The 23,963-nt window shown below is 45.6% G+C and overlaps 1 protein-coding gene across 25 annotated transcripts in view; it reads left to right on the top strand.

The window, feature by feature from the left end:
• The window catches only part of DOCK9 (dedicator of cytokinesis 9), a 271,524-nt gene that overhangs the window by 222,436 nt on the left and 25,125 nt on the right, over positions 1-23,963 (top strand). For 8 of the 25 annotated variants that reach the window (XM_070471461.1, XM_070471465.1, XM_070471467.1 and 5 more), the window contains 9 exons: positions 130-266; positions 2,736-2,882; positions 6,916-7,031; positions 13,399-13,536; positions 13,659-13,841; positions 15,375-15,488; positions 15,611-15,826; positions 17,360-17,417; positions 19,014-19,120. In XM_070471461.1, coding sequence (XP_070327562.1) covers positions 130-266; positions 2,736-2,882; positions 6,916-7,031; positions 13,399-13,536; positions 13,659-13,841; positions 15,375-15,488; positions 15,611-15,826; positions 17,360-17,417; positions 19,014-19,120 — 1,216 coding nt within the window. Of the gene's footprint in view, positions 1-129; positions 267-826; positions 871-2,735; positions 2,883-6,915; positions 7,032-13,398; positions 13,537-13,658; positions 13,842-15,374; positions 15,489-15,610; positions 15,827-17,359; positions 17,418-19,013; positions 19,121-23,963 lie in introns of all 25 variants that reach the window. The other 17 variants (XM_070471475.1, XM_070471468.1, XM_070471469.1 and 14 more) reach the window with 4 other exon arrangements.

Below are 23,963 nucleotides of genomic sequence, written 5' to 3' on the forward strand. Positions count from 1 at the left end.
CGCCTAGCTTGGTCTGTGCGTGGCCCGTCTCCTCCGTGCTGTGTCCCGGCCTCACTAACGCCCCTCCCCGTCTCGCCGCAGTGTAACAAGTCTAACTTTGGCTCCTATCCCATTTCACTCGTGTTGCAGGAACCAGGAGGGGCTGGGACCCATAGTTCATGATCGAAAGTCTCAGACATTGCCTGTTTCCCGTAACAGAACAGGGATGATGCATGCGAGATTGCAGCCGCTGGGCAGCCTGGATAACTCTCTCACTTTTAACCACAGTAAGTCCCATGACACACCATCGTAACAGCCAGCCATCCCACGTGACAGCCCCCAGGGGACCGCCCCCCTACCGGCCACCGCGCCGCACACCGCGTCACCGACTCGCCTTCTCTTGCAGCTCAGGGCAGGAGGACCAGGAGCTCGCCATGCAGTCCCCTTCCTCGGAGGAGAATGACACAATGTGGGACGCGGTCAACTGCGGCAGCAGAGTCAAACACTCAGCCCCTCTGCCCCACGCGCTCTGCTTGGTGCTTTTAAAACAAAATCCGGCCTAATTGATGATGATAGCGGGACATCCTCTGATATTTTTAGTTCAGTATTTTGATTCATTACCAGGAGCCACCTTCTCGTCATTTACGGCACCCCCATGACTCCAAAGAAACCTCTGGGGCAGCTTTTGCCCCGCTAAGGCCATGCGTGTAGTTGACCCAGCGTCCCCATTCTGACATTCCAGCCCTGAATGTTAATCCTTAAACTGCTGTGAAGCCGTAAAGCCCATGAATCAATGTGTGAGGGTGTGGAAAAGCCAATAACAAAGTGACTTTTTCTGTGTTTTCAGTGTGAGAAAGATATCAAGTGTGCTTGGGATTTCTGTAGACAATGGTAAGATTTAATCAGGTCGAAGTCTGCTTACGAGGCTGCTTCACTTGCAAACCGAGACCTCTCATTCATCTCGCCTTCCTAACTTTGGGGCTTCCTAACTTCACAGTAGAGACTTTGCCAAAACATAGGAGCATTATCTTTAATTCACTCGTATCAATTGCCAGAGGGCACCTGTGCTATTTCTAGAAAGCTAAGTGTAAATTTAATCTCCTTAAGGGTTTCTTCAAGCAGGAAACCTATAAGATCTTGACCTTGCAGCACTTTAGCGTGATCATTTCTGTCAGTGGTGTGGTCCCTGAATTGTCCCATCCTCGCTCCGTGCATGAGTTAGCTAGTTATTGTGCCATGTAGACAACTATTTATACTCATTCCAAGCAACATCTTTAATACATAGCTATTAATATCTTCTCATCATTTCTAATCATAGGAATTCATCCCATGAACTGTGATGTCCATACCTCTTTCTTTGTACAGGCTGAGAGTCAAGACAATATACTCCCAACACCTTAAATTGAGAATAGTTCAGGCTGAGGAATCAAAATACAGCAGCTTCTACCCCCTCTTCCACCCCCAGCAAAGTTAAATGTAGTGGATACAGTCTCTCTCTCTATAAAATTCTAGGCTTAATTTAAATCAATATTATGTCAGTCTGCCACACACTGAGCCGGTAGCCTTCAAATGCTAGTTCTCAGTTCTATACTTAGCTGTACCTTGTACAACACATCAAAGAATTTGATTTATCCACCCCTGTTAGGGCTTTTTCAGCTCTGCAGACATGGGGTTCAAACAAACAGAACACGGAGTTTCACTATTTTTAGTTTTCATTTCCTATTTAGCACACAAATCAAATTTCCATTCTTCTGAAGGACCTGCTACATTTCCTTTTGCCCGAAAATTTTTAACACAAGGATTATCTCACTATCAGTTGAAATAAATGCTTACACCTTAAAGTATTAAAAAAAAAAAAAAAAAACACAACATCATAAGCAGGCCAAGGCCCCGCCTGCCAAGGTAATTGTTTAGGAAACATAGAAAACAGACAAAAATAAATGGAATGATCAGCCCATGAATAAATAACCTTAATCCACTAAGATGGGCAGCAGTTCCTCCCTCTGCAAATGGGCTTTGCGGTGGTGGCTTGAATTGGAAGAGAGAGACAGCTGGCTGTGTTCTGCTGCCAAAGACCATATTGTTACCGTTGTTGGTTTCCATCCTCTCTTCCTGCTGCCCACAGAGAACCCCGTCCTACCCGCCCCTCTCCTTTTCATCCTGAATGTTTTTCTTTAGTTAATTTTCAGCACCACCATCCTCAGTCAAAGCTTCTCCTTCTGCCTTCCCAATCAACTGTGCGTAGCTGATTGTTTTAGCCTTCTGGAGTGTGCCTGCAATCCCTGCTTGCCCCAGATAGCTTCCGGCATCTCGGAGGCCACGCATCTCCCCCTGGAGCTCAGTCTTCCCTTACGTCTCTGGTTCTGGTTTTGTATTTGGGGGGCTTTGGCCCCTGCCTCCGCTAGCCCTTTGAGCTCCATGTCATCGACTCAGCCAAAAGCCAGAGTGAGGGAGTGTATCCTGTATGTATACATGTGTATGTGTGTGAGCATGTATATGTATATATACATAGATGATTTTTTACATCTGGAACCTAGGCATTTTATGGGAAATTTGTAGCCATATATGTGTCTTTAAGAAAATTCCTATTTAACAGTGAATACAGTACCTTCTGTTGGGCCAACCAATGTGACAGATATCCAGTATGTGAGAGACTTGGCTGGAATGCCAGAATCTAAAATGGATTTATTTTAGAAAAGAATGAAAATGGGAAGAATCCCTTAGACACTGGCATTTTTGCATTTCCTTTTCTCTAGTTCAAGTAGGAAAGGCTTTGTTAGCGCTCAGCATGACCAGCAGGGAGCAGCAGAGGACCGCAAGGAACTTAGGCCAGTGCCGGCCAGGCTGCCCCGCCCCCATCACCAGTTACGGGAGACAGGGAAGAGACCCCGTACCTACTGGAGGTATAACCCCAGCAGGCACTTACTCTTGGATTTTTACAGCGATTAATGAAAGCAGCAATTTCACTGTGACCAATGGGCTTAGCTATTTTAAAAACACTCAAAGCATAGAAGTTTGTTGCATGGGTCATTGCCCCGGCTTATAAAAAGAAAATGTTTACAACATTGTTATTGACCTGTTTACTGTAACATGTACTCATTGTGTATTGGTAGAAATGACTTATGCCAGAGGACAAATTGAGAGTGATAGGTGCCGGGGAAATATTTTATATAAACCAAGTGATGAGGGGAAAACTGAGTGAAGCACATTTGCAAATAAGTAATACATTTACAAAATAAAATAACACTCTGTACTTAATATTATATGTTATTCTAGGCATATGTTAAATTCACTTGAATGATAATCTATATTTCCCACTAATTGATGGGAGAAAAGCCAGTCAAGAGGTAAAAACCCTTGAAGAAAACCTGTATTTCATATAATTCTAAGAGATGATTTAAGATCACTGGACTAAGTTGCAGAGAATTGTTGTTTAGTCACTAAGTTGTGCCTGACTCTTTTATGACCCCATGGACTGTACCCCCCCAGGCTTCTCTGTCCATGGCGTTCTCCAGGGAAGAACACTGGAGTGGGATGCCATTTCCTCCTCCAGGGGACCTTCCTGACCCCAGGATCGAACCCACGTCTCCTGCATTGGCAGGCGGATTCTTCACCGCTGAGCCACCTGGGAAGCCCTTGCAGAGAATTATGTGCCAGATGTCCTGTGACATTTGGAAAAGGCAAGTGGCTGTGGATCAGCTTCTGCCCTTCCCACCACATCACCTCTGATGTGTGTTGGGACCAGGGGCCAGGGATAATTATAGGTATGGTCAGCATTACTACACCGGGTTTTTCAGGAAACTGAACTGCATGAAACGGAGTAGAGTTAGTTTAAACACAGCGAATGACATTAGAGGGGGAAAGGTCTCATCCTTGGCCTTTGAGTGGGATTTTAGAATAAATCCTGTATGAGTGACAACAGACTGGAAACTGTGGACATGTGAGCAGTGGGTCCTAAGGTCTCTAAAGCGACCCCTGACGTGCCCGCCAGAGATGATGGTACATCAGGGAAGTCCTCCCCACCCTGACCTTCCTCAGGGACCACACTCAGTGCCTGCGCCCCGAGGCACCACTGCCCCCTGGTGGAAGTCAGTAGGGTTAACAGCATTCCTTACTGGCCTCGGTCAGAATCTGCTTTGTCAGCTTTAAAAAGTTGCTGACCGATGCTTTGAGAAATGACCGTGTCTCTTAAGACCCCTTCTTGGGTTTGCCAGCTCAGTTTGATTTCCCTGTGTTATCCAGTAACACGGTGACCACCTGTTTGAGTCTTCGCTCATGCGCTGCTCTGTCCCAGGCCTTAAGACAGGCTGTCCCCATGGGGGTGTCCGTTCGTGGATTGTCCAGTCAATCCGTAGCACTCACACAGCATCCTGTGCTGCTACTTATTTTCAGGAATGATTCCGTAACACTAGCTCAGGAATCCTACTGATTTTTGAGACGAAACAGTTTAAAGAGAAGCAAGAAGCATCACTGACTCAATGGACATGAGTTTGAGCAAACTCCAGAAGTTTGGTGAAGGACAAGGAAGCCTGGCATGCTGCAGTCCATGGGGTTGCAAAGAGTTGGACATGACTGCGCCACTCAACAACAACAAATTATAAACAGTTGTGGCCCAAAGAACTGCTTCTTTGATATGATTCGGACACAGGCAGGCAGGTTTTATATGAATTTGACTCTTACTCTGAGAGAGATTAGATAGCCAGTGTAATGGCTTATGGGTGGTGTATTATAGTAGCTTAGAGAAATTTTGTCACTAATTAGCATGGCCCATTGATAATGTATATTTTTTTAAATAAATCACATTCACAAATTGCAATTCCTGAATCATTCTAGACATTCTGCTAGATAAAAGTAAACTCTTTTGGAGTTCTTTGATGTGCAGACCATCTCATCTGTAATGATCAAACTTGGATACACTTATCCAATAGTTTATCTAGAAAGAGAAAAGGATCGTTCTGTGCAGAGATTACAGTTCATCACCAAAGCAACTGCCTTGTTACAGGTTAACTCAGATTCTAAAGCTTCATCTGGGGTAAATGGCAGCCCTCAAAATATCACCTGTGTGATAATTTTTGGTTGGTCTGATAAAAGGTGTTGTATTTGGTTTTTTGGTCCCCTGTCGCCCTGGTTTGTGATCACCATAACAATAATCACCAGTTTGCTTTCCTCTTTTTGTTGGCTCTGTGTCTCACCAAACAAACCTTGCCAGATGAGGAAATGCCTTGGCTTACAAAGGCCATTCAATGAATATTAGTTCCAAAAAATGTCTGTCTTTCTTTCTGCTGGATTTCTGGCCCCTGAAAAGCAGAAATAAAAAGAAACAGAGCTAATAGCATTGTACTAGTGCCAGATGTGTTCCGTAGCTTCAGTAAGGACACAATGACTCTGTCGCAGTATGAAAACGAGGCAGGATACACAGAACCACCATTTTCAAAGCAAAACAAAGTTGGATGAAAACACAATAGTTTTTATTAAGTCATACTTTAAAAAGCAACTTAGAAGCTTTTGTAGCCTTTCAAAACTCTCTGACATTTATTAAAGTCAGAAAAACATCATGCTAGTTACTTTATTTTATCTTTATAATGGAGATTATGATACAGTGACCTGGATAAGGAACTTGGAGTGTAGTTTCTGGTTTTTTCCCCATTACTGGCCTCCAGAGAACTCTCTAGGCTTTCTGTACTTCATTTTCCTGATCTGTGTACAAAATGTCTTCCTCTCTGGAGTATTAAGAAAATTACCTACATAGTAAATGTTGATTGGTTTTGCTCCTTGGAGAAAGGCATTACATGATGTTTTATTATATTGCCATCTTTCTTTGTAATCTAGATCAATACCATAACATCTTTGCATCCCTATATATATTTCTGCTAATACATTACCATTTCATAATTTAATATCTCAAATTATATGTCAAACTACATTTATATCAGTACTAAATGGATTTTACAGCCACATACAGAAGATATCAGTTTGTATTTAAATTATGATTCTTCAAGTCTCTTCCTTTTCTTAAACATTTCTTTCAGTCATAGTGGCTTTCATGCTTTTTATTAAAGCAAGTAGAATACTATTAGTGGTACAGTCAACTCTTGGTTATCATTCATGATTCTAGCTGATAAAACAAATCTTTATGTTATTGACTTGAGACATCCGTAGCATTCACTATGTGCCAGGCACTATTCCATGAGCTTCACAACCATTTACTAATTTAATGGCCACCACAACCCTTTGAAGGTAGGTACTGTTATTATCCCCATTCTACAGATGAGGAAACTGAGGTAGAAAGGGGTCATATAACTTGCCCAAGGTTACACAGCTAGTAAGGGGCCGAGCTGGATTCATTGACCAGCAGCCTGACCCTCAGCTCATTTTCCTTCCCTTTCCTTCCCTAATTAAGCTGCTGCCTCTGTCTGTATGGAAGCTTCAGACACCTCAGCCTCCTTCATTCCCCCACCCCACCCCCCATCCTAACAACTCAGATAAGTGGCTCAACTGAGTGAACTCCAGTCCAAGTACCAGTCGTGGCTCCCTTGTTTACCAGCTGTGTGACTTAAGATAAGTTTTAGCCCTTCTGTGCTTCCATTTCCTTATCTGCAGAAAGGGTTTAATAAGTGTACACACTTCATAGGGCTACCGAGGCATTAATGAGATGATCTGCGTGAAGCTCACAGAATCACGGCTGGCACATAGCAAGTGCACAATGCATGTTTGTTGCTGTTACTCCCCGTCCAGAGTGGAAAAAGAGCCATAATGGGATGGAAACATTATTAGTACCCCCTTTTCCCCACCCACCAAAAAAAAAAAAAAAAGGCCAACAGGGAGACAAGTCCCTGAAGGAAGCCTTGAAATAATCAAAAGTTGACTGTGACTATACCGTCTGCCAGCCTGTGTTCTGCAGCCGCCGACAGTGACCTTGTGTTATGATCCATGCAGGCTACGGCCACTCGGACGCTGACGTTCTCCACCAGTCGTTACTTGAAGCCAATATTGCTACTGAGGTGTGCCTGACGGCGCTGGACACCCTCTCTCTGTTCACACTGGCGTTTAAGGTTTGTACTGAACAGCTGTTCATGGTCAGAGCCTTGCTGAAACTCATTTTTTGCTTATTTAGCTGAACCAGCAAGAACTTCTTACGTTGCAGTTTTACCGTAGCAACTGTTTTTGCCCCTGTAAGGAAGCCATTAATCCTTAAATTCCCTTAGCGAAAGCATTCCACAGTTAATGACCCCAATTCCCTGAAATATAATACAGCTTAACTGGTCAGAGTGTGCTGCCTGCTTGCGACTAGTGGACACAGGCTTTGGCGAGGTTAACCCTTGGCCAGATGAAAGCATTTACCAGGAATGTGGCTTTGCTCTGCCTTCAAGGATGATGAACACAGGAGCCTAATCAGGCATTTCTACCTCCACTGTCTTTAAACATATCCAAATGTGGTAGCAATTGAAATTAAACGTTTATACGTAGAGGTATGTGCTCAGTTGCTCACTTGTGTCTGACTCTTTGCTGTCCCATGGACTGTAGCCTGCTAGGCTCCTCTGCTCATGGGATTTTCCAGGCAAGAATACTGAAGTGGGTTGCCATTTCCTACTCCAGAGGATCTCGCCAACCCAGGGATCAAACCCACTTCTCCTGCATTAGCAGGTGGATTCTTGACCATCGAACCACCTGGGAAGCCCATATGTAGAAGAACCATACGTAAAAACACATTCACCTTTTCAGTTTTTTTGTTTTTAATCTGTTACTAAGTTAAATGATAGAAAACATTTCAGGTATAGAGAATAAAAAGTGGTCTTGGTCTTATCTTTAGGTTGTAGTGAGTCACATTCACACAGGTAAAGACGGTCTCTTCAGCCACTCTCATTTTTGGGGACCTACCCCTTCCCATCCTTGCTCAGTGACTACTTAGGTTTTCAGGGAGACTGAGTTAGTGTTAATATGCTCTGAATTTGAAAACAGCATGTTTATTTGCAAGGTAATTTGGAAAACATACCCAAAGGCATTCTGTACTTTACTCATCTTGTCTTCTCGTGAAGCACATTCCCTTATTACACAGAGTAAAGATAGTTACCAGTCATCTTGTTGCTTTATTATAATTTACCTTTGTTCTTAGCATTCGTGCTACCCATGTCCCCAGGAAGTGTCCTCACTAGGAACCCCACTAGGAGAGATGAGGAAATGGTGGGTCCCTAGGATGAGAATGGGGGCAGCCATGTCTTATGTGGAGCCTGACCCCAGCAGTTCTTGGTTGTGGGCCCCCGGCTGGTGGCAACTGCAGGCCCTGTAGCTTGTTAAAGGCTGTGTGCAGATTCTTGCAGATTTTTGGGTGCTGCCTGACCGAATCCAACCCTGGGAGTGAGATGTAAACAGTACGGCTGAGGACCATTGCTGTACTAGAACCACATTTTGAGCCTCTTTCTGTTTTCTTTTGGAGATTTTTAAGTAGCAGTTCTTATGTAAGTAGGCAGTGAAATCTGTAATATATTTGCCCCGTGCACATGTACCCGTGCTAGCTGATAAGGTCAGATGCATCTGTAAGGTCAGAAGAGCAGTTGGGACGCTTTCTTCCTCTGTCTCCTGGGCCCCAGCATGTAAATGAGCAGGCAGCCCCAGGGCTGCACAGCAGGTGTGGTCTGGCCCCGCAGGCAGTGAGGGCACACGCAGCACAGGTGTGGTCTGGGAACGTCATGAGATCAGTGACGGTTTCCTTACTACCGCACAGCCTGCAGTTCATCCTCAGCCTCCTTTAAATCGCCTGCTTCATATGAAAGAAGAGCCTTGGTCAAGGTTCCCAGGTCTCCAGTGTCTGGCCACTGTTAAATTGATTAATAGGTTCTGACTCGAGAGAAACAACATCTGATGGTCTCTGATTAAAGACTGACTGTGACATTTGTTGGGTGACCATCTTTGGGAGAAATCACTTCATGTCTCCAGACCTAAGATGATCTCATTTGTAAGACTGAAAAGGTAGGATCTGCCTCCCAGGGCTGTTGTAAGTTACAGTGAGATGACCCCTGGAAGGGCCGAGCACTCTGCTGATACAGACTGGGCTGCAGGACACGGGGGAACGGGCGTGTGTACAGAAACACTGTGGGCTTCAAGCCCCAGCCGCACCATTAGCCAGATGTTAGGCCTTGGGCAGGTCTCCTCAATATCTGTGAGCCCCAATTTCCTTCCTTAGAACATGCCAGTTATGCCTACTGTGTCATGAATGGATATGAAGTATCCAGAAACATCTGCCCTGTGTTTGGCACGCAGCAGGAGCTCAAATGTTGACTCTAGTTTAGCAGTAAGCACTTTCCGCTGTGCTCATGCCTTCCTGGTCCTCATAGTAAAGGATCTGAGTTTTAGGGCTGAGGTGGCCTCTGTCAACGTCTGTATGCCTCTGTGCGAAAATCTTTGTTTAAACCTCAGCACATACACACACACCCATTAACGGGAAGGTGGGCGAATCTTACAACCTTAAAGCGTGTCGTGACAAGCAGTAGGTCCGCGGGAGTACCAGCCTAGGTCCACAAGGCCCACTGGTGCAGCAGGCCCTGGGATCTCCCTGTGTAGATAGTTACTCAGCCGAAGCATCACTCAGAGCCTATCAGAAAAATTAAATTATTACATTGAGTTAGCTGACATAATTGTTTGCAGATAGTCATCTTCAACAAACAGAGCCCCATCATGACTGAGCCTCTTAAATGACCACATCTTATAAGTTGCCCAAGGCAATCAAGAAATCACATTCTAAATGAGAGGAAATGTTTAAAAAGATTTAAGCCCTGAATCCCAGTTTATTATTATATTAGCATCCTGCTGTTTACTGAGTGCCTTCTGTCTTCAATGTCAGTCCTCACTACAGCCTGGCCCATAGAGCTTCTTATCCCTTTTACAGGTGAGAACATTGAGGCCAAGACGGGCTAGGAAATTTGCCCGAGATCACTACACAAGTGACATGTCAAGCCCTTGCTCTCCGCTAAGTCAGTTGTGTGCATGGGGTGGAGGGGTGGAGGGGGAAAGGAACTAAACTGGGTGAGTGTCAAGGTAGTTGAATGACCTCCCGTACAGAAAAAAGGAAATGAGCGAGCACCGACCAGATGCTGGTACTGTGTGGGCACTTCCACAAAGGTTATCTGATTCATAAAAGATGTGTTCTGTAAACCAGGGTAGTTATATGCAAAAAAATACACTTCTTCTCTGGCCAAACCAATGCTAGGAAAATCCCCTGGAAAAGGGCATGGCAACCCACTCCTGTATCCTTGTCTGGAGAATTCCACAGACAGAGGAGCCTGGCAGGTTACAGTCCATGGGGTCGCAGAGTCAGACACGACTGAGTGACTGTCATTTGGAAACCAATGATAACCTTCAAATAGTTGATAATACTTTCAATATACTTACAAATTTAATCCAAAAATGTATTTTAAGCAATTCCACATGGTGCCTTTTCTTGATTTGAGGTGCATGGTGAGAACCAGGACATGCTGAGAAGGATCATGGTGCATGGCCAGGTGGGGACACGTGGACAGTGGAGGTCAGCTAGGGAGACTGGGGTCTGCTTTACACAACCGTGAGCCTGGGGTTCAGGTCATCTTAGCGACTGGCAAGCCTCTGTAACAGAGACAGCTCTTCTCTAAGCTAGATTTTTATAATCAGTGTTTAGATGAAAATAAAGCCATATGCCTAAGAAGAACATAGCTGTCTTAAATAACACAGTTCCAGATATCTCATTTTGATAACCGAGGTTTAAATTTTTCTCCTGTTCCTGGCTCTTTAGAAATTCCTGATATTGCATGTTCATTCTCTGAAAGGCCCATCTCTCTTAGGAGACTGTGTGACAGCAAACCTGAACCCACGTCAGACAATTCCTGAGAACTGTTTGTAACCTCTGCTCCACCTTATTGCTAGAAATACGTCACGCCTTTCTTATTATTCTAACATCTCGTCTAATTTTCTCAATGAAATTCTCCCATCTTCAGTAAAATCTGTAGGGAGATAAAGGTAGAAATGAGATCCTCCATTGTTATCTGTGGTTATTTATAAATGGAAAAATGAAGGAGATTTTTGTTTTGCTTTTTTTTTTCCCCTCCTCTGGATCTTTCTGATTATTCAAAGATTTTTATATTTAGTATCTATTACTTTCTAAATGAGAAAGAAACACACAAACAGAAGAAAATAGGAAGGCGCCTGGTAAACTGGGGTGTGTTCGGGATGAAAGGCCCTTCACCCCTTTAAATGCGCAGTTCTGTATATCTTGGTGTGAGTTTTTACTCTGTTCTTCAAGCAGCTTTTGCGATCCGAGCCCAGGAAGACTAAATCCTAAAAATGGGAAGCAAAAACTTTGACCAGAGGAGAGAGAAAGGAAGTTTAACTCCAGTGGTAAGAACTTGAAGACAGGCCAATTCAGAACAAGACCAGAGGTCTTTGCCATTTTTGTACGAACCATCTCTCGCAGAAAAGTGCTGAGAAAATAAATGCTCCCATCCAGATTCATGCAAACCTTCCTCCAGCCGTACTTAGGAAGGGCTGCGGCTTTGGGGAAAAGCTTTACTCACAAACAGCAAACCATGTAAGCAGTTCCCCGAACACTGAAGACAGCCGCTTTTATTTTGTTTGTTTTTTCTAGTTGGTGAACAGCTGCTCATGGTTGAGAATTACATCATATTCAGTTAATTAAGTCACATTTTCTGCTCATTAAATTGTTTCTCTTTCACACAATGGAATTCAATGCTGTATCTCAGTATATCATGATATAAAGATCACTGGATTCCAGGTGTCCCACCAGCTGTGAATACACCTGTGAGTCACTGGACCTATAAAAACAAAACTTACTCCTTGAGTTAAACTTTTTCTCCAACAATAAGATGAGGTGAATCTCAAAACTGTTATTCCAGCCGTAATTTGCTCTGCAACAGAACTGTCCAGACATAAGTCATTGCTGCTTATTTCACTAAATTGTAAGATTGATTTCAGGTACTGGCCTCTGGACTTTTTTTTTTAATGACAGTCATTTTTGCCTACTTTTGCAATGCACACATTCTCCCAAAAGCACACCTTTGTCTTGACAGGCCTGTCTGTATTTGAAGAAGCAGGTCTCCAGTGTCACACATGCGTCGTGGCTGCATGCTGGCCTCTAGCTGGGCAACACGTCTGTCTCCCGTACGTGTTCAGCGATCTTTGGGAGTTTTAGCCAGCCAGGCTTTCGTGGTGTTGAATCAGTGTGGATTTGCTGCTGGTGGGAGGAAATCATGAAAAGCATAGAGAAGAAATTAGTTGTGGGCCTCTTGCCGCTTACCGAACAAATCAGAGGGGGCATCAGATACTCCCTATGTGTGCTTAGCCGCTCAGTCACGTCTGACTCCTTGCAACCCCATGGACTATAGCCCGCCAGGCTTCTTTGTCCATGGGGATTCTCCAGGCAAGAACACTGGAGTGGGTTGCCATGCCCTCCTCCAGGCGACCTTCCCAACCAGGGATCGAACCCAGGTCTTCCACATTTCAGGCGGACTCTTTACAGTCGGAGCCGCCAGGGAAGCCCAGATACTCCCTATACTCGACCTCAAGTCTTCACAGTAGCTCAGTTTTAGGGTCGCTGTTTCAGGGATGAGAAGGACCAGACTCGGTATACCTGCAAATCCATACACAGGAGTGCGTGCTAAGTCACTTCAGTCGTGTCCAACTCTTTGTGACCCCGAGGACCATAGCTTGCCAGGCTCCTCTCTCCATGTGATTCTCCAGACAAGACTACTGGAGTGAGTTGCCATGCCTTTCTCAAGGGTGTCTTCCCAACCGAGGGACCGAACCACATCTCTTAAGTCTCCTGCTTTGGCCGGCAGGTTCTGTACCATTAGTGCCACCTGGAAAGAACACAGGAGAAGCAGTGCCTGACCAAAGCCCGTGCATTTTCGCCCTCACCAGACTGCCTGGTGGGTGATGCATGGCTTCACAGAGTGCCTGAGAGCCTGCGGTGGGCGAGGAAACCCAGCCCTCACTGAGAGGGGATCTGTTTCATATATCTCACTTCAGTGTTTTTCCAGCCGGTTCATTAGCCGATACCTGCAATGACTCTTCTCTGCTGGAACTGAGGTGTCACAAACCTTAGCTCTGTATCAGTTGCTGGGCACAATAAAAATAAGTCAATAAATGAAGCCCAGTCAATACTGAGATACTGTGGTCCTTTAAACCATATCACTGTTTGCTGCGAACTTTTAAAGTCAGTCCCTCCCTTAGTAGTAAAAGCATAAATGTATTGATAAGCTTATTTGAACTACAGGAGACTTCTGTGCTCTCCTAGAAGGTTTCTGGCAAGTTTTGTTTAAATTATAAGTTGTCCTAGTACCTGGAAAATGTAACCCTTGAGGCTGGCGGTTGTATGAAACCTGTTAGTGATGTCAGGCATGTCTCACTGACCAGGCTCTTATCCTGTGTTTTAAGAACCAGCTCCTGGCTGACCATGGCCATAATCCCCTCATGAAGAAAGTTTTTGATGTCTACCTGTGTTTTCTTCAAAAACATCAGTCTGAAACCGCTTTAAAACACGTCTTCACCGCCTTAAGGTCACTGATCTATAAGGTACGTGGTCTCATCAGGGGAGGTCGTCCTCAATTGTCACCTGTTCTCCTCTGTCCCCCCCGGGGCTGAAGGGGGCATTAACTAACCTCTCTGGGCCCATTTGCTTCCTCGTGTCAATCTAGTTTCCCTCGACATTCTACGAGGGGAGAGCGGACATGTGTGCAGCCCTGTGCTACGAGATCCTCAAGTGCTGCAACTCCAAGCTGAGCTCCATCCGGACCGAGGCCTCCCAGCTGCTGTACTTCCTGATGAGGAACAACTTCGACTACACCGGCAAGAAGTCCTTTGTCCGGACCCATCTGCAGGTGCGTGTGCTTTAGCTTTCCAGGATACTTGCGCCCTGCGGAATTCTGCTTCAGCAGGAAAATCGTGCATGTCAACTTTTACCAAGTTACCTCAGTATAAGTTCTGAATGGTCTGGTCGCAAGATGGAAGACTCGAATGTCACATTTACTGGTTTGGTTTATTTCATCCTCCACGTTGTATGATTTGGGCCCAGGATGTGTTTCTGTTGGTAAATTGACATTTAAGTATTGAGTCAAGACTGGACTGACTGAAATTACGTTCAGTCAGGATGTATAGAACCTACAAGAGGATTCCTTGCAGTAAACGTCTCAGGTAAGACACAGAGAGCCCAAAGTAGTCCTTTCCTGTCGTCCATCTGTCAACACACCTGCCATTTCTCCAGAGTTAAAATGCACCAAATTCCCTGCCCTGTAAACCGTACCTGCTACTAGGGGTCTGGTATTTTTGTAGACCCTCTTTTTCTACAAACACATACAGGAGTGCCTTCTCTGTCTCTGTACTTATTCCTTTTTGGAAACAAAAGTATTTATGGTTTGCAAACTACATCCTAGGATTCCTGGGTGCCTGGAACAAAGCGGAACCCACTCCTGGCCTGGACAGGGTGTGGTCATCCCTGGAGGACAGGCAGACCCCGAGGCCTCTGTGCCGTGTGCCCAGGGCCATAATAGGGGACTTGAGTGCGCCAAGGAGCAGGCCAGGGGCTTCCCAGTGGTGTGAAGGACGAACAGGGGGCTGGGGATGAGCATGTCCCAGGCCATGGATGAGAAAGGGCCCAGCCAGGGAGCGGGAGAAGGTCCGCACAGTAGGGTTGAGAATGTGGAGGCATCATTGCATATTCAGGGGGATCACCTGGACTCCAGACTGAGAAAGGATCAGGAAGTCGAGGCCTGAGCTCAGGAGACCTTGGGGAAACCCTGTCAAGTCTAGGTCAGAGAGGATGGAGTCCTGGGTTGTGGAGAGGTTAGAAAGAAGAGGAGACTGCACTGACAGTACTTGGTGATGGATTGTACCTGGCTGTGGTGCAGGGAAGGGGGGACAGGTCGCAGGTTAGTTGAGTAACTAGGTCAAGGCAGTGCTAATATAGACCCCCAAAAGACAGATTCCCCCATGCCATGGTTAATATGTATATGTTTTAATAATAAATGCAGTGGATCATCCACTTTTGAATACTGAGCCCATATAAATCCAAGCCAAAACCAGAGAAGTAAATAATAAGGTCTCCATGTCTACTGGAGAAGGTGATCCGTAATTGTCCAAGTGACATGGGCTCATCTGCTTCTCATCCCTCTACACTCGCCTGCTCAGCATTTTACTGTACAAACAAAAGAAGTAAGGAGAGCAGAGTCACCTTCTGGAATAATTCTTGGAAGCGGGTGGGGAATGACTCAGATACTGTTTCCCACACTGGAGCGACCCCTGCCCGTAGGTTCCCCGTTGCCCCATCCCCGTGTCCATCATAACCAAAGTCAGGGGCCGAGCCGGGGGCATCCTGTGAAGGTGAATTGACTGGCTCACGTTTGTGTGTCCCTCAGATCGTTATTTCAGTCAGCCAGCTGATAGCAGATGTTGTTGGCATTGGGGGAACCAGGTTCCAGCAGTCCTTGTCTATCATCAACAACTGCGCCAACAGTGACAGGCTCATCAAGGTGGGTGGCCCGGTGCCATTTTATTTTTTACCCCCCGAGACCCGGTCTTATCATCTGGGAAACGCGTGCAGACAGACAGATCACAGCTGAAAGCCTGTGTCTTCCCTCCACCCTTGTTCCAGCATACCACCTTCTCCTCGGACGTGAAGGACTTGACCAAAAGGATCCGCACGGTTCTGATGGCCACGGCCCAGATGAAGGAGCACGAGGCCGACCCCGAGATGCTGGTGGACCTCCAGTATAGCCTGGCCAAGTCCTACGCCAGCACCCCTGAGCTCCGGAAGACGTGGCTGGACAGCATGGCCCGGATCCACGTTAAGAACGGGGACCTGTCCGAGGTAGCCCCACACGCCTGTCCGTCCAGGCTTTTTGAGAAAACGAGTCATGCCCCACTCACTGAAAGAAGCTGATTATGAGAGAAGCTTCCCAGTAATTCCAGAAGCCAGTTAAAAGCATGTGATACTTCAGTGTTGGGCTCAGAGGTCCTTCATAGTCATTTAGCATTTTTACAGTTTAGAACCTCGTAAGGGGATTTCTCTGGCACAGGAGCATTGTTTGCGAGCTCTTAGAAGACACCCGTGCTCACACAGATGCCCGTTAGCACAGATGCACTCAGCTTCTGCATCAGAACTCCTCTCCTGACGTAAAATGCAACTATTTTATGATAAAATGAGATTTTCCTGATATGGAAGTCAGCCGGGGCATGGCCCTTTCCTCTTCAAGGTAGTGGTTTTGTCTGTGAACGCAGCAGGGGTCAGAGCTGCCCCGGGTGCAGAGCCCGTAGTTCAGTAAGTGGCAGCGTGGCGGGTGCGGAGGTAGGGTGTGTGGGCCTCAAGGAGACTGGCTCCCAGATCTAACAATGACTAACTCGGTGACACTGAGCCTGTTCTTAACCCCGCTGTGTCTCAGTGACATCATCTGTAAAATGGGGGCAGTTAAGGACAATGATGGGCTCTAAGGTGGGTTCTCTTCATGTTCCCACGAAAACTCTGCTCCGGGTTCATGCCCATGGCATTTAGGTGTGATCAGCAGAATGACCAAAGAAATATGCCTTTACTTTTAAACATGCTAGTTGCTTAAATTAGTGAAATTGTGTCCTACATCTGAAAAGTGTATGTAGCAATTCTTACTTTTTGATTATTCAGAGTCCATTCTGTTTGATCAGAAGTTTAATCTAAAATATCCATTAGCCATAATAAAAATGAATTATGCACTTGTTAGTAGTAGTAATTTTTCTACCACTCTGACAAGAGCCAGGGCTTAGGCATTAGAACCTTATAGTAGGTTCATGTCTAACAGCTATGTTTGATGTTTTATAAACCATGGCAACTCAGTTAAAAGAATTTATTTTTGTTTTTTCTTTCATTTTAAGACTGTTTATAATGTTATCCATTGAACGTTACATTACTTTCATTTAAAATTCTATTTTTGGAAAAAATTTATAACTTTATTGTTTTTTAGGTTGACAGAAAAATACATTAGCCCCTGAAGTTTGAGCAGTTCTCTCTGAATATAGGAATGCATGTGCCTTTTCTTCAAGTGATCCTCTTTTCCCTTTAAGAGAAATAATGCCAAAATTTTAGATATAGTAAGAAAAAATGCTTTTTAAAAATCTTGTATCTTTATAGAAGTTTAATAATTCTAGATAGAAATGGGCCTTACCAAGCTTGTTGCCATTCATCTGAATTCAGAGTTTCTTAATTTCAATTTGTGTGAATTGTCCCACTTTTTTCTATAGGTAAGATGTCAGCCGTTAGGGACACTAGCTGATGCCTTGTGATCTAACATAAGTACATGCAGTCATTAGGTTTCTGATGCTGAGCTTTGTGCGTTATAACTGGTGATTCTGAAGCATGTGTCTTTTACTATAGGCAGCAATGTGCTATGTCCATGTCACCGCCCTGGTGGCAGAATATCTCACACGCAAAGGTAAGAAATCATTCTGTGTTTTGTGAAATAATTGTAAAATTTTACAAAGCAGCAAAGACAAGCAAGAGCCATTCAGAAAGATTTGAGGTGGAGGATGTGTGTGTGTGTGTGTGTGTGTGTGTGTATACACTGTTGTGTGTGTGTGTACACTATATTGTTTGTGTGTGTGTGTGTGTGTGTACACACTATATTGTTGTTGTTTAGTCACTTAGTCATGTTCGACTCTTTGCGACTCTGTGGAGCCTGCCAGGCTCCTCTGTCCGTGGGATTTCCCAGGGAAGAATATTGGAGTGGGTTGCCATTTCCTTCTATACTCATTGTTTTCTTTAGTTCACTGATGTGACGTTTACTTGACTCGGTAGGCACTGCAAAAATGCAAAACAAAAGTAGGTGGCGTGTTGTCATATAACCTCTTGCTAATTACTCCATCTTGCAAAAACTAGTTACTGAGCTTTGCCTCCAGGAGCTCCCGGCTGGCCGGTCTCCAGCTGGAGAGAGTTTATTTTCCCTGAAGGTAGTTCCCTGGAACTGTTTATCCGTCACACGGCAGCCGAGGCAGGAGGTCATCAGACCGCATTTTCTGGAGCATAGCCTGGTTGGCGCTGTGGTGCGAGGAGGCAGCCCGCAGGCCGGGACCTGGCCTCCCCGTGGAAGGAGCGGGTGGGAGTGTGTGCCGCCCCCTTGTGTGTAAGGGCTGGTTCCCACGTCAACAGGCTGCACGTTCTCTCACGGCTCCTCTGGTCAAACACCCATTGCTCATCTCCACTTCCTAATCGCCAGCGCGGGGCTTTCAGAAAAGCCGGCTGGGTTCCCGTGTGTACTGGAGTGCGGCTGCAGCAGATCTGGCTGGACCCTGCACCGTGTGAGGAATATTGTCAAGCCACTGCGGCCGCCGGGTTACCTCTTGGTGGACCGCTTCCTGCAGGAGGAGGGCGACTTCTGTCCGAGTTCTGGGTTACCCCCCAGCGAAGGGGGTGACATGACAGCTGGAAAGAAACAGAGTCGTTTCTGAGCCTGTTTCTCTCACTGGCTTTGGCTCCTTCAGTTTGCTTGGTATCTGAGCATGGATCATCTTATCAAACTATTGTTGTTACTATATTTTGCTGTGAATTTGATTCAGTGCCTATTTCAGTTTATTTAAGGATTACACATGTTTTAATAAAGGTGGGTGAGAAATGAAAAGGGATGAGAAAGGACATCCCTGGTGGTCCAGTAGCTAAGACTCTGCGCTCCCAAGGCAGGGGCCCCCCAGGTTCGATCCCTGGGTCAGGAAGATCCCCTGGAGAAGGAAACGGCAACCAACTCCGGTATCCATGTGCCGCAACTAAGACCCAGCACAGTCAAATAAATAAATAAAATTTTTAAAGGGATGAGAAAAGGAAACAAATTAAGGGTGGTGAGGCTTAAATATAAGGAAGCCAATGAAGGCAAGTGCCCAGTGGCCCCAAGTTTCCCTGTGGAAATGCTGGCATGAGACACAAGATTTCAAGATTGGTTTTCATTCAGCCCAGAGACAAAACAGGGTAGGGAGCACCCTCACGGCTCATCCACCTTCAGGCTGATAACTCCAGCTCTCTCCTGCTGTCTCAATTCTAGGCATGTTTAGACAAGGATGCACAGCCTTCAGGGTCATCACCCCGAACATTGACGAGGAGGCCTCCATGATGGAAGACGTCGGCATGCAGGACGTCCACTTCAACGAGGTGAGGCCCGAAGCCCGCACGAGGGTCTCGGGTGCTGCCATTCCCCACCCCTGCCCCCAAACCAGGGTCTTCTCTCTGCAGCCGCTGTGTCCACACTTGGTTCTAAGATAATTCTCCAGAACACTGGCACAAGCTCCTGCCATTCCCCTTTCTTGGAACTCCTCCTTTCCTCTGGAGAGTTTGTTGTTGTTGTTGTTGTTTAGTGGCTCAGTCATGTCCAGCTCTTTTGCAACCCCATGTAGCCTGCCAGGCTCCTTCTCCAAGGGGTCTTCCTGACCCAGGGACTGAACCCACGAGTCCCCCATTGGCAGGCAGATGCTTTACCACTGAAGCCCCAAGGGAAGGCCCAGAGGGAGTCTGACAAGCCGGTTAGTGGTGATGTAAGACTGAGAGCTTAAACTCTCGTGGTAAAAGGTCCACTGTTTTGACCATAAGGTTTCTCATTCCTTTCAGGAATTAATTTCTCTGGTTTATGGGGTTTACGTGTTTTAATCTGACTTTTCAATCAGTGTCCCCAGGCATGCAAGGCCGCGAGAGGCCAGACTGGGCTTGGGGGCAGAGCAGCCCCTGTCCACATCCTTAGATCCCTGTTGCCACTTGAATGCTGTCCCCCAGGGCCTGTGCATTCATGAGTAGATAAGACCATCCTGTCCCACCCGCCAGAGAGACGAAAACACTTGACTTTAGATTGTTGTAGCAATTTCTGCAAGTTTCTTGCCAAAGCGGGATCCCCTTGCAGCCACTTCTCTGTGAATAGACAGTTTTGAAATAAAGCTAGGTATCTGGAAAAAAACCAGTTTTCTGCTACGTTCCCTGATTTTCTTCTTCCATGAGTGTCTGCCAGAAGAGCTTTTCACGCGTGCCCACCTCCCCTCAACTTTAAAACAAAATGAAACAGTCAGGGAAAAGGTTTTTAATCATGCCCTTCTTTTAAGGAAAATAAAGTGGTCTGTTTCTTCATGTGGAGAGAAAGAACAGAGACAGGAGTAAACTTCTTCTGCCTCTCTTGTAGTTGTTTTTAATGGGGGGAGGTCCTGCTTAATGTCAGGACTTTTGATCACGTTCACGCCAGTAAGCAGGGCCCGTGAGCAAACAGCCTCTGTGACACTGACCATCCGTGGATCAGAAGTTCTCAAAGTGTGGCCCCGAGGCCCCTGCGGTCCCCAGTAATCTTTCAGGACGTCTTTGAGGTCCTTCCTTTAACACCTGTCTCCGTGAGGTGGGATTTTCTTAGTCTGCATCATCCAGAATAGTATATTGAGGAGACTGAATGCAGAAGCAGAGGCCAGAAGCCAGGCTTCTCCTATGAAGCCAAACATTAGAGTGGCAAAAATGTAGAACAATGCCACTCTTCTTAATTTTTTTAAAAAAAATTTTCCTATTAAAAACATTTATTTTTGTTAACATGTAATTGGTTTATTACTGAGTTTAAATTAATTCATAAATATTTTTACATTTTCTCAGTGTTTACTCTTAATATTGTAAATACTGAGAGATAACACCCATATTCATAAAAGTTCTCACCTATTTTTAAAGAATTCTCAATGATTTTTATGATATATAAAAGGATCTTAGGCCTCAAAGGCTTAAGAGCCACCATCAAAAATTCTGTGGTTTCAGATGACTCCCTAAATTAAAAATTAACCATGAGAAAGAAAGATAATATATTGAGTGATTTTACATTTAAAAATTAATTTTAGCCAAAATACGTAAAGTTCTCTTAGGTATTCTGAAGGAGGAAAAAAAAATGCCAGTTGGTTATTACATGGTATTAACCATTCAACTGTCTCTCTATCTTGACATGCCTGGACCAATGATAGTTTTTAATTTTTCACTCTGACATGTGAACCTGACCCTGAGCAACAAGGCCCGCACGCTCTTGGCATTAAACTCTTCACTTCAAGGAGAGCTTGACTGGGTTTTTCCCTGAAAAGAAGCCTGAACACAGCGGCTCCTTGGAAGAGCCACCCTGTCCCTGCCACCCAGCCAGTTCTCTGGAGCGCAGCACTTTTGCTTAGAATCACGATAAGGAAAGGGCGCTATCAAGAACAACTAAAGGTTTGAAAGTTAAACAGTTCTGGATAACCTGTCCTCAGGGAAGATAAAATGAAGTTCAGGATGGCTCATCAGATTAAGTCACAGGCTGGAAGAGACTCGAGAGCAGAGCCTAGGGAGTGAGCCCCATGAAACCAAGGGCAGATTGATTGGGGAAATTTGTGAATGGCACCCACTCTGAGTAATAACTAAACATGTGATGGGGAAAACTTTATCAGCTCTTTTTCAGAATATGGATTTTCCACCCTGTCCTCAAAGCATAAAGTTGGTAAATCTTTAACAAGGTCCATAGTCCATGACGATCTGTCACGATTAGGATGCGACCCGGGGGGTTGTAAAGTCCCAAGCAGGCCCTGCATGTTAAGATGGAAACCAGCCAGCAGTGAAGAAATAGTGTGTACCAAAAGTCACAGCGACGGAAATTGCCATGTAACCATTTTTGCCCTGGCCCTCAAGATGTTTCAAGAGAAAAGGAAAGTTGTATATCTCTACCAGAGGAGTTTTGGGGAAAGCTGGTGGGAATGGGTGTGGAACAGTAGCTTAATAAGAATCGTTGCCCTTGTAATTTGCATTATTAGATATATGTAAATGCCTAAGATGCTCTCCTATGTGATTTCAGAGACACGACCTAAAAATGTGCGATTCTCCTGGCAGGAGGCCTCAGATGAGCTTTTACTGGTAGCAGGTCGTCCTGCCTGACTCTGACCCAAAGAGCAGACTCCCTCCCAGCTGCTTTTGATTAAAGAGAAACAGCCCATTCCTGTTTACATTTTGTCTTACAAACAGCCTATGCAGATAGAAGCATTCTGTCTCCTGGGGTGTCTGAATTGCATACAACCCCATGTCATCTCGAGACCCTCCCTCTTTATCCCATACAGTCAGAGTCCCAGAAGGAAACCGCACACACAGCAATGGGAGCAGCTCTAACAAAGAGACTGTTTTGACAAGTTTGGTCAGGGTTTAGGGGAACCAGCGAGGAATACTGCAGAACCCTGGAGGTGGGCAGCAGCTGGCCTGCCACCGTCTACCCATGGGCTAAGGGTGGGGAGAGAGAAACCACACAGAGGGGGTCCCCTGCCCAGGCTCAGTCCTGGCATGGGGGCAGGGAGGGAGGGAGAGAGGGATGGCCACCCCCGCCCCCCCCTGCCCACCAGTCTCCTGCTGGCCTGGCACAGGCTGAGCCCAGCCAGCAGCCAGTAGACAAGGAGTCTAGCAGGCAAGCTAGTGGTCCTGGCGTGTCGGCCCCCACAGCACAGAGCAAGGGAGAAACAGGACTAAGAAGAACTGCAGTGGGGAAATGGAAAATATGGTCCATCCTTGTTACTCTCCCAGGTGCTAAAATTGCTCTATAATCCCCCAAATCAACATGCACTGAAGCACTTTTGCAGTCATTTGGGGACTCGCACAGAGCCGCAACAACTTTAGAGCCCACACGTTCCCAGATGAGGCCTCCTTATTCAGCTCCTGCTGTAAACCAGGTCCTCATCCAGGCTCAGAGTCGGTACTAAAATGCTGTCCAGTGTTCCTGAGCTCAGGATGTGCCTGACTAGTTGGATAAGCTCCTTTCAGACAGCAGTGACGACGCTTTTGGTCATGGGTTCAACGTTAATCATACAGCAGCAGTATGTGCTAATTAGCTATCTTTAAACAGAGACACATAAAACAAGCTTATGTACTAATCATCATAATTTTATAACCCGAGCCTAACCCTATATTTCCCTGAGGAGTGGGGGTCCAGTGTTCACACATTCAGTGTTGGTGGTGACCTTATAGAACATGACCGCAGCGAATAATGAGGATCAACCATTTGGCACACTTCAGTTTTGTTCCGCAGACCAATCATGGTCACTGTTCACAGAGTAAGCACATGGGGTCAGCCAGGCAGGTCACTGCCTTGTATTAGCCATACAGTCTCTATTCAGAAAGAACAAGCAAAAATGTTTACACCTACAGAACATCCCAAGAGAGAGTTGTCAACACCTTCTATGGTTCCTTTGTTTCCATCTCATCCAAGCTCAGTGACTGACTGTAACCCTGTAAGGGTCATCTAAGCATCTACTTTTCCATGATCAAGACTGCTCTTAGAACCATAAAAGCTATATAGCATATCTTCATTTTCACAAGGATTCTCCAAGTCAGTAGCCATAGGGACCGTGGCCCGTGGGACTTATCTAACTGCTGTCCCTCCGCTCATACCAGGACATACCACCCTGTTGCACATTGCAAGGATTTCCTAAGCTTCCTTGTGCTGGAGACACAGGTGGACATGATGGACATGATGCAGCTGCTGCCCCCAGCACATGGCACGACTTCCGATGCTTTGTTGCCTTTAAGGAGAAACACCTAAACCACAATCTGAACTGAAAGTCTTCTCAGCTCTCTGTGGCCTGGAAATGTCTAACACCTATGTCTGTCGATTTGTTCCATAAACTGTATGCCATGTGCTGACCCAAGGCATATAAGAGGAGTGCCTGCCTCAGAAAGTTTCACCTGGTGTGATAGTCCTCAAGCTTTAGCGTGCTTAAAGCTTACTTAGATTCCTGTTACAAATCCAGATCCCCATCCCCACCCATCCCCAGAAGTGTGCCAAGTGTGGGTGAGTGTAGTACCTGGGAATCTGTATTTTTAACAAGCATCCCAGGTGATTATTCTGATACAAGGGATTTTCAGGTGTATCTTGAGAAAATGATAATTCAGTGGAAATGTGAATGATGCCATGATGTAGGCCATTGTCCAAGTCAGGTCACGTGTTGACAGTTATTCCCAAATGGTAGATAATCGAGACAGC

This window comes from Odocoileus virginianus, chromosome 8 (assembly GCF_023699985.2).
Source record: "Odocoileus virginianus isolate 20LAN1187 ecotype Illinois chromosome 8, Ovbor_1.2, whole genome shotgun sequence".
Taxonomy (NCBI): Eukaryota; Metazoa; Chordata; class Mammalia; order Artiodactyla; family Cervidae; genus Odocoileus; species Odocoileus virginianus.